The following is an 11124-nucleotide window of genomic DNA, read 5'->3' as shown; positions in this document are numbered from 1 at the left end:
GACTGAGACTTTTTTGACACTTGATATTAGCATTGTAGTTGAGCTGGGTTTGAAAGTAATGATTCAGATCAGAGACTGTGAGAGTTCAGAAGTAGGCTTATTTATATCAACTAAACTTTGGTATAAACCAGGATGTGCTAATGGTTTTAATTTTGATGTAAAAATCAGTATATTTATTAGCCATTCTGTGTTTGCAGCATTGTCATAACATTGTCCTTTTGAACTTTTAAAGAAATTACAAAATGAAATACTTTGGGGGGTTTTCACTATTTTAAACCAAAACATTAAGTGATTTTAAAAAATTCTGATCTGACTTCATGGGTGGTATGCAGTGATATGATACCTCTTTAGACAACTTCCAGCGAATTCCTTTATTGAAACTTAAGTTTTATCATGAAATTTTATATACATGGTGGGAAAATGGGAGACATATCAATTACATATCAGGAAAAAATATTTTAATAGTGTTGTTATATAGTGTATTGGCTAGTTCCAATGGATCTTCATCTCTTACTGCTGACATTATCTCCAGTATTTGACTAAAACAAAACAAAAACAGATAGTTAAACTTCTAAGTACATATTCTGTTTTAAAGATATTTATCTTTTTCCACATAAATGAAATGATACTGTTTTAGCATCTTTAGCATAAAAAGCCTAACAGTATGTATTAAACTTTTCAGCAGTGTTAACAGAAAAGTTTAACTGCTGGGATATTTAAAACAAAGCAATTACAGATAGATTTCTGGGACAATCTTGCATGTCACTAGAGCCAGGAACCGGGTTCAAGTAAATTATAAAACCAGCCCACATGTGTCCCACAATTGCGGAACTAACCAGTGGAAATGAAGAGTCCTTTTAAACTGGGGGGTCATTACACATTAGTGGGTCATAAGGAACTTTTAAAAAATTAAAAGTACATTTGCATTAGTAAGAGAAATAGTGTTCCATTTTTGTTCAGGTTATATTTATATATGCAAATATGTACCAAGTCACACTGTGGTATTGTGGGGATAGCAGTCAGTTTGAAAGCCATTGCTTAGAGAACTAGTTGTAAAGGGCAGCAAGAAACTGCTGCATCATCACCAGCACAGTGACAGCAGAGGAAGTTAAGAACACGTTACTTGGAAGTGTACGGTTATTGGGGGGGAGGGCGGGGAGAGAAGCGCTTTCTCTTCCTGTAGGTTTTGCCCTGCAACAGAAAGGTGCCAATCTTTCACTTTCTTTGCCTAGAACGATGGTAATTATCAGTAGTGTTTTCTAGCAGTATTGCAATGTAGACAGAATATTTCTTACGCATGAATCAGAAAATTCAGTCGAATTAAACATTAAATATTCTTTGTCTTAAGCTTTTTGTTTCCCTTTATGGGTTTTTAAAATATGAACACCTAGAGGAATCAGAGACAGAGATTAGAGATTAACTGGAACTTTTAAGTTCTATAATAGGGACAAATGCTTTGTTTAACACACACGAAATGAAGTGACTGAAACTTTTATCTGACAAAGTATGCTAAAAGCAAATCTATTAACATTTAAAGTGACACTAAAGACCCAGTTTTCTTAGCAAATTACAGAGTTTTCGTCTATTAACTACTTGGAATTGGAAATTGACACATAATACTGAGAAATCAGTATGATTCCTGCCACCAGTCTCCCTTCCAGTCTTTTCTCCATACGGATTGATTGATACCAGTTCAGTAACTTTCCTGCTTAAAATCCTTTGGGTCCTGGTAAAATCTAAACCACAGATGGTGGCACACGAGACACACTCTCTGGCCTATCCTCCCTATCACTTACTGAGCATCCTACTTTCTGCCACACTGCGGTCACTGTTCCCAGCTCTTCCCCAGCCTGCCTTCGCTCAAGGTGTGTGTGTATCTCGGTCTGGCCTAACTCCCAGTCCAGCTTAGAAAACAGTTGAAATGTCACTTGACTTAAGCGCTCTTATTTCCCCTCAGGGCAGGCAGCTGCTCTGTCCTGTGTATGTTCCTACCCCTATAACAGCACTACTGTCTTGGGTTATACTTACTGTCTGCTTGTTTGCTCCAGGAGGATCTTTGTCAGACTTGTTTAATGCCTTACCCAAAGTGCCCGGCACAGTGTACCTACTTATCTGGTGGGGTAAGGGTGGGAATGGTCTTCATTCTTTCGTGTGGCCTCAGTGACCTGTATCTCCCCTCTGATACTTGACAAGAGCTCCAGAATGTATTTCATGGAATTTACAATCTAAAGTGTGTGTGTATGTGTGTGTGTGTGTGTGGGAAATCTCTATTCAAATAATTAAAACTGTTAATAGATGCTAATTAGTATTTAGCATTAGACCAGAGGCATGTTTATTTCTGAAATGTAGTCTAAAATTTTTCAGTTTGCAAATGTTGATTTTCCCAAGGAAATAAAATTCTATAAAGTTCTGCACTTTTTTTCAGTTGGAAAAAGGAAATCCTTTCTATGATTTGTCCTTTTGTTCAGAGGCTTAAAGAACAGTGTTATTTCTTAGGTTTATTCAAGCTGTGAAATCATTTGGGTCTCCTGCTAAGATTGTGCTTTTATAACCATCAGCAGGAAACCTGCAAGATAACAGAACTTAAGCCAGGTACGGTAATTCTATCTATGGACAGCTTTAAGAGCTTTCCCCCTCCCTACAAAATGACAAATGACCAGAATTACTTAAAAGTTCTTACTGCTATAATAAAACCACTTTGGGTTGAGAGGGTATGAAAAAAAAAAAAACGAGCTGATACAAATTCCTCCAAATCACTGCATTACAATGGTCTTTGATAACTTCATTTGGATTTCACCTTTAATTCTGTCCCTTGAATTCATTTTGTAAACAGTATTGGTGATTGACTTTAATATTTTGAAGGCCATGAAAACAAGACACTTACATTATGTGGCAGGGTTCATTTCTGTCTTTCAAACAGTGCCCGTTTTCCCACTTCTTTTTGGTAGGAAATGAAGTTTTTATATATTTTGATCCAGCATGTGTATTTTTGACTCCACACCAAGGTGCATCTAAAGGTAAGCAAAGAAAGATTCTCAAAGATATTTACCTTTTTAAATTATTTTTTTAGTGAATATTATCAAACTATTATATAACCTCTAAAAAAGATAAGCCATGATTCAGCTTAAATGGTAAAAGGCAAGAGAAAACAGCTTTAAGAAAAGTACAAGAAATATGTATAATATCATATATGAAATGAGTCACCAGTCCAGGTTCGAGGCACGATACTGGATGCTTGGGGCTTGGTGCACTGGGATGACCCAGAGGGATGGTATGGGGAGGGAGGAGGGTTCAGGATGGGGAACACATGTATACCTGTGGCAGATTCATTTTGATATTTGGCAAAACCAATACAATATTGTAAAGTTAAATAAAATAAAATTTTTTAAAAAGTACAAGATAAAATCTTGAACTGTACAAATTCTTTTAAAACTTTTATTCCTCTTCCCCCACTAACAATATGCTTTTAAAAAAATGATCTAAAGCTAACTAAAACAAAATACAGTAGTAACATGAAAACATTTAAAACTTTTGCCTCCACTGAATGTAAAACAGTGGCTTTTTTTTTTTTTTTGGCTGCACAGTGTGGCATGCAGGATCTTAGTTCCCTGACCAGGGATCAAACCCACGCCCCCTGCATTGGAAGCATGGAGTCTTAACCACTGGACTGCCAGGGAAGTCCCCAACTGTGCTTTGAATACTGGGATTATTTACTTACCTAACTCTCTAATAAAGGATTAAAATAGTTTACATATTTTACAACCATTAATAATTTTCATACTTCCCTAAGGAAATATACCTGATTTCTTCAGAATGCCTCAGTCTTGACTTATTTAAAAACTCCATGTGTATAAGAAGAGCCTCGAGTTAAGGCTATAGACAGAATTTTTAGCTCTGAACTTTGTATTCCGAGGCAACAAATTTCTAAAATTCTTAAACCCAATTTGATTTAAATGTTTGCATTACTTTAAAAGTATTGTACAATTAAGCCATTGTATAAAAAAATTCTGAATAGTTTTTGAACCCATTCTTATTTAATAAAATACCTCCTTAGTTACCACATAATCTCACATTTTTAAATGCTTAGGCTTAGTCAAGCTTCTAAATTGAAAAAATTGCTTGCATGAATATTTTTCCATTACAACTCCCCAAAGACTTTCTGACAATTGTTGAGGTTTGAGCATGCTTTTCAAAATAAAATATTTGTTATTACTTTTCTCTAAGTCTTGGGGGTATGGTTTAATATGAAAATTAAGTTCTAAAAGCAAACTTACCGGTCTCAATCATTAATTTTTCACTAGGTATTGACTTTAGAACTTCCAAATTAGCCTCAGTTTTCAGTGAGCTTTAAAAAGAAAAGTTACTCATATATAAAAGTGTATTTAATGAATAACAACTTTTTCATACTATAAACTTGTCTAAAACAGATTACAAAACTAACCCAAAATCCTGAAGGACTTTGGTTGGCTACAATGGAAGTGTACTTTAGAAAAGTGTTTGCACATCCTGTCCTTATAGAATCTAGATTAAGATCTGTTCCAAGCAGATTTGACTTCAGGGGATGAAATTGTGTGTGTGTGGCGGGGGGGGGCGGGATGAAATTTTTTATGTTTATCAGTTGATCATACAGTAACTTTCTGTAACAGTCTATGTTCATCTTTTAAAGATTTTGAACTGCACCCCTCATTCCTCACCCTCCCAAATCTGGAAACTTGTATGATCTTCCATTGCTCTAGACATTCTGAAACTTGATAATGTGTTTGGGCATGAAACTGTTTCATCCTTTTAGGCAGTTGGAACCTTCTGATTGAGATTTCCCCCCATGCCTAACTCAGGGAAAACATGGAAAAACAGGATGTTTCCTCTTTCATTTTCTCTCTTCCCTCTAGGACTTCTATTAGTCAAGTTTAGGACTCCTGAATTGGTCTCCTAGGCCCTGCTTCTTTCATACCTCTTTTTCTGGGGGATTAATTTTCATTTTCTGACTCTGAGACAGACTGGATTATTGGTCCCAGTTCTCTCTCCTTTGACAGAATTATATATCTGCACCTTTGCCATGACTTCTTAGTAGGAAGAAGGAACCTGAATCTGGCCATGGCCTCAAGACTTGCTTTGACTAACGGGATGATACGGCCAGAGGCTTGGAATGCACTTTTGTGATTTACAGTGGCACTCAGGATCTTCTGAGATAAGCAAGCACTAAGTAGCTGTTACCCGGGTGCCTAGGCGTCCGGAATGAAAACACAGGGTGAAGATCTGAACCCAACGTATCCTGTGGCAGAGAGCTCACATTACCAATTAAACCCCACCTGACTCAGACCCATGTGTTAAAGTTTAATGTAATATGCCAATGAGTTTTGGGATGGTTTGCTATATAATGTGATGATGACTAATACTTTCTTTATGTTGCACTTTTTATTTCAAGACCTGTTATAACTATTTATGGAGTTTCAAATAGATACATAACTAGAATATATAGAACTCTCTGCCTGTATTTATTATCTAACCCCATCGATTATCAACTCCTGATTAGTCTTGTGCATCCACTTATCCCTACTGTCTCCCAATAAGTAAAGTCCAAATGTAGTATAGATTCAACATTTTAACACATCTCTAAGCATAAGGACTTTTTAAAAACAATACTATTATGTTAAGAAAAATCCAACTCTCTATCATATCTATATCATATCTAGTATTCAAATTGTCATACCTACTCCTTTTGTTTGACCTAGGGTTCACATGAGGGACAAATATTACAGTTGGTCATCAGTGTTCTAAATTTCTTAACCTATTAAGTTCTGCATCTTTTTTCCCCCCGTAAAATATGTTGAAAAAATCCAGTTGTTTGCCCTGATAATCTCCCCGTCTTGATTTCATCTGTGCATTGTCTTTTAACAGGGTCCTGTGTCCTCTGCATTTCTTCAAGGGGCTCTAAAGTGCAATCCAGAATCTTGATCGGATTCAAGTTGAATTTTATTTTTTGGCAAGATTTTCATATGTATGATCTTCTCTCCAGAAGCACATAATATCTAGTTGTCCTTTAAGTCAGATGTGGATGCCCACTGCCTAGACTGATTAGTTCATAAGGAGTTGGCAAAATGATGATACGATAATTCCATCAGCCTGTCATTAATTAGCTAGAATACCTGTATAAAGCGAAAGTTCCTGACTAGTAGGTACTCAGTGGTAGAGGTAAATAAAAAAGTCTTTTAAGTGTGTTGATTCCCTAGCTTCCTCCAGTGGTGCTATTATTTTTAACACATTAATTTTTAATCTTTTTTAAAAATTAAAAATGTTTTAAAGTTTTTCTTAATCTTTAAGAAGATCTTCTGTATTTTTCCTGTAGCATTCTGTTCATATTTTATGGATGCAACATCTCAAATCTTTATAGGATCTCTTTTAAAGTGCTTTTCCCTAGTTTCCTCTAATGTTCATTTTTCTGTTTATCTAGGTCTCTTTCTTTCTGCTGGTTCACCTCATTTATCTGATGGTTCCCTGGTTATGTTTAAGGAAGCCTGGGTTGCCCATGTTGGGTTTCCTCTGCTCTTGTGTAAATAGGACTATTTTACTGCCAGCTCTCTGAATGGAGATTCTTCCTGGAAGCTCCTTGTGGGACAGGCCAGAACTGGGTATGTTGACCCACAATTTCATTTAAGGGTGCTGCTGCTGCTGCTGCTGCTGCTGCTGCTGTTGCTGTGTCTGACTCTTTGCAACACGATGGACTATAGCCTGCCAGGCTCTTCTGTCCATGGGATTTTTCTGGCAAGAATACTAGAGTGGGTTGCCACTCCCTTCTCAAGGGCATCTTCCTGACCCAGGGATCAAACCCTTGTCTTCTGCTTAGCAGCAGGATTCTTTACTACTGAGCCACCTGTAATGTACTATAAAATTAATTAAATCACTGGTTAAAATATGAAAGAAGCATCTAGGACATTTACTTAGGTCTTAATTCTAGAGCAAATAATTTCATGTTTCTATTCTCAAAAATGGAATTTAGTAAAATAAAAATAATGAACTAAAACACTGAAGAGGGGAAGGAAGTCTTACTATTTTGCAATTTATTTACTGAGCTACACTGATATCCTGAGAAAAGACACTGGTAAAAACTCGCCAAATTAAAAAACTCATTTGGAAGAAATTGAGCCCAGGGACCCAGCATGCTAGTGGACTGCATTGGGTGCCTGAAGTTTAAGTGTGTATAAAAGCAGGAAGGTCACCAAGTGAGGAAGAGCATAAAGTTCTCACACTGAGTGACTTTACACCTGTATCCTAACTTCTCTGTGCCTCTGTTTCTTGGCCTACAGAGACGGAAGACGACTGTCATAGCGTGACCTTTCCCTCACAGATGGATATCATTCATGTATATGCAATGCTGGGAACACATACATGTTTTAAAGGGATAAAATGATCTGAAAATAAACTGCATTGCTAGAGAAAGCTAGCTGCTGACCTCAGCAGAAAATTGTTTTCCATCACTGGAACACAGGATGGCAGTTTATAATTTTCGAGCTTTAATTTGGAATAGTAAATACTATTTAATTTCTTACATTTATTACTAAAATGCACAGACCAAGATCAATGCAACACAAATTTTAATAAAACAAATTTAAATCTTTATCAGCATTTCACTATAACACAATTTAAGGAATCTGTTTAATATAAAAGTTAAAAAAAAAAAGCACTTAAGGACCTACCAACCATTGAACCCTATATAGAGACCCAAGTCCATCAAAGCAGCTGCTGCTTCCTTGGTACCATCAAATGAATGCACCTAAGGACATGAAGGCACAATTTTATTATAATACTTTTTCTTTAAAATTCTTAATAACCTTAATAAGCCTTTCTAAATAAAAATATAAATGCAATACGGATATTTGGAACATGGGATTTCAAAGGTGGCCACTACAGTTTTTATTTTCAAATCAAATTGCACAATTATAACCTGTTGTCTCCAATGTGATGAGGAAAGGAGGAGATGGTTGCCTAGAATTTCTGTCTGTGGCTGTGCTGAGGTCTCTGTACCTCTAGGAAGGGGACTGGAGGAGGGAGCCACATTCTAGGCAAGGCATAAGTTAAAGCGACATGTACACAACTATTTAAAATTTTAGATGTTCATTTTTCTGTTAGAGGATACTTTTCTCCCTAAGAGAGAATTAAGAGACAAACTTTAAGATCTATAGAGATTGTAAGAACATCATTAAATTGTAAATTGTTACATAGTCTATATCAGCTCAAGCAAAATGGATTAAGATGGTCTTTTTCTCCTTCAAAGATAAAGGTTAAAGCAAAAATTTTCACACTTTTTGATATATTTGTTATTTATGTAATCAAAACAATACGTGAAATGACTTCTTTAAACACTAAACAAGTGATGTCATGTTAATACAGAATCTAGAGTCTGAACACACTTGTGGATAATGTGTTTCTCAAAAATAAAGAAAACTTAACACAGCTGTTCAAAAGGGTTGGTTCTACCTCTCAGCATTTTCAGCTGAATAGAAAGAAACAGAGCCTCTGATAGCACCAGATAATTTGAAATACAACCCTCATAAACCACTGTAGATTAGTTCTTTATTTGGCGATTTTTAAAATAAATGTCAAACAGGTTGGATTTGTTGTTGCTGTTAATTTTTTTAAACTACATCTGACCCTTTAACAACACAGGCCTGAACTGAGAAGGTCCAATCACATCTGGTTTTTTTCAGCAGTAAATTCTACAGTACTACATGATCCTTTGTTGGTTTAATCTGCAGAGGCAGAACCATGAGGGCCATGCGCATACACAGGGCTGACTAAGTTATACACGGATATCCGATGCACCAGGGTCAGTGCCCCTAACCACCACCACCACACTGTTCAAAGGTCAACTGTATTATTGTTGCTGTTTAGTCACTAAATTGTGTCTCACTCTTTTATGACCCCACGGACTGCAGTCCACCAGGTTCCTCTGTCCATGGGATTTCCCAGGAAAGAATACCAGAGTGGTTTGCCATTTCCTTCTCCAGGGGATCTTCCTGACCCAGGATCAAACCCTTGTCTCCTTCATTGCAGGCAGATTCTTTACCACTGTGCCACCCGAGTATCCAACTATATTATAAAATCATCCAAATAAATTCTATTTACAAATAAAGAAAATGGTCTGAGAGGTAGAGCCTGAAGGTTCTAAGTGCCATTAATAATCTTAAGGGCATTAATGAAAGCCTCCCTCAATTCCCAAGGACAGCTTCTAAAGGACAAATTATAGCATCAGTAAAGTACAGATGATGATGGCATCTGTATAAAGTACAGGAGATGGCAAGAGTGAACATTGACATTTTAGCAATCAGTGAACTAATGACCCATTATATCTTCTACTGTGGGCAAGAATCCCTTAGAGGAAATGGAGTAGCCCTCAGAGTTAACAGAAGAGTCCGAAATGCTGCACTTGGGTGTGTTCTCAAAAATGAAAGAATGATCTCTGTTCGTTTCCAAGGCAAACCATGCAATACCACAGTAATCCAAGTCTGTGCCCCAACCACTAATGCTGAAGAAGCTGAAGTTGAATGGTTCCATGAAGACCTACAAGACCTTTTAGAACTAACACCAAAAAAAGATGTCCTTTTCATTATAGGGGACTGGAATGCAAAAGTAGGAACTGAAGAGATACCTGGAGTAACAGCTTAAGTTTGGCCTTGGAGTACAGAATGAAGCAGGGCAAAGGCTAATAGAGTTTTGCCAAGAGAACACACTGGTCATAGCAAACACCCTTTTCCAACAACACAAGAGAAGACTCTACACATGGACATCACCAGATGGTCAATACTGAAATCAGACTGATTGTGTTCTTTGCAGCCAAAGATGGAGAAAGCTCTATACGGTCAGCAAAAACAAGACTGGGAGCTGACTGTGGCTCAGATTATGAACTCCTTATTGAAAAATTCAGACTGAAATTGAAGAAAGTAGGGAAGACCACCAGACCATTCAGGTATGACCTAAATCAAATCCTTTACACTTATACACCGGAAGTCAAATAGATTCAAGGGATTCAATCTGATAAGAGTGCCTGAAGAACTATGGACGGAGGTTTGTGACACTACAGGAGACACTGATCAAGACCATCCCCAAGAAAAAGAAATGCAAAAAGGCAAAATGGAAGTCTTACAAATAGCTGAGGAGGCCTTACAAATAGCTAAGAAGAGAAGGCAAAAGGCAAGAAAAGGAAAGATATACCCATCTGAATGCAGAGTTCCAAGTAATAGGAAGGAGAGACCATAAAGCCTTCCTACATGATCAGTGCAAAGAAATAGAGGAAAACAATAGAATGGCAAAGACTAGAGATCTCTTCAAGAAAATCAGAGACACCAAGGAAACATTTTATGCAAAAATGGGCACAATAAAGGACAAAAAACAGTATGGACCTAACAGAAGCAGAAGATATTAAGAAGAGGTGGCAAGAATACACAGAAGAACTATATAGAAAAGATCTTAATGACCCAGATAACCACAATGGTGTGATCACTCACCTAGAGCCAGACATCCTGGAGTCCAAAGTCAAGTGGGCCTTAGGAAGCATCACTATGAACAGAGCTAGTGGAGGTGACGGAATTGCAGCTGAGGTATTTCAAATCCTAAAATAACGATGCTGTGAAAGTGCTGCACTCAATACGCCAGCAAATTTGGAAAAAGCAGTGGCCACAGGACTGGAAATGGTCAGTTTTCATTCCAATCCTGAAGAAAGGCAATGCCAAAGAATGTTCAAACTACCTCATGATTGCATTCATCTCACATACTAGCAAAGTAATGCTCAAAATTCTCCAAGCTGGGCTTCAGCAGGACATGAACCAAGAATTTCCAGGTGTTCAAGCTGGATTGAGAAAAGGCAAGGGAAGCAGAGATCAAATTGCCAATATCTGCTGAATCACAGAAAAAGCAAGAGTTCCAGAAAACATCTGCTTTATCCACTACGCCAAAGCCTTTGACTTTCTAGATCATGACAGACTGTGGAAAATTCTTAAAGACATGGGAATACCAGACCACCTTACCTGCCTCCTGAGAAATCTGTATGCAGGTCAAGAAGCAACAGTTAAAACTGTACACAGAACAACAGACTGTTCCAAATTGGGAAAGGAGTACATCAAGGCTGTA

At 37.2% G+C, this 11124-nt stretch overlaps 1 protein-coding gene across 4 annotated transcripts in view; it reads right to left on the bottom strand.

The window, feature by feature from the left end:
• Nucleotides 1-346: 346 nt before the first annotated feature.
• The window catches only part of TATDN1 (TatD DNase domain containing 1), a 31497-nt gene continuing 20719 nt past the window's right edge, over nt 347-11124 (bottom strand). For 3 of the 4 annotated variants that reach the window (XM_005215355.5, XM_059893165.1, XM_015474416.3), the window contains 4 exons: nt 7695-7771; nt 4275-4345; nt 2885-3011; nt 357-539 (listed from right to left, as the gene is read on the bottom strand). In XM_005215355.5, the coding sequence (XP_005215412.1) occupies nt 437-539; nt 2885-3011; nt 4275-4345; nt 7695-7771 (378 nt within the window). In that variant the 3' untranslated portion in view covers nt 357-436. Of the gene's footprint in view, nt 540-2884; nt 3012-4274; nt 4346-7694; nt 7772-11124 lie in introns of all 4 variants that reach the window. The other variant, NM_001075402.2, reaches the window with a different exon arrangement.

This window comes from Bos taurus, chromosome 14 (genome assembly GCF_002263795.3).
Source record: "Bos taurus isolate L1 Dominette 01449 registration number 42190680 breed Hereford chromosome 14, ARS-UCD2.0, whole genome shotgun sequence".
In the NCBI taxonomy this organism is placed as follows: Eukaryota; Metazoa; Chordata; class Mammalia; order Artiodactyla; family Bovidae; genus Bos; species Bos taurus.
This window is presented reverse-complemented; position numbering and strand designations above follow the sequence as displayed.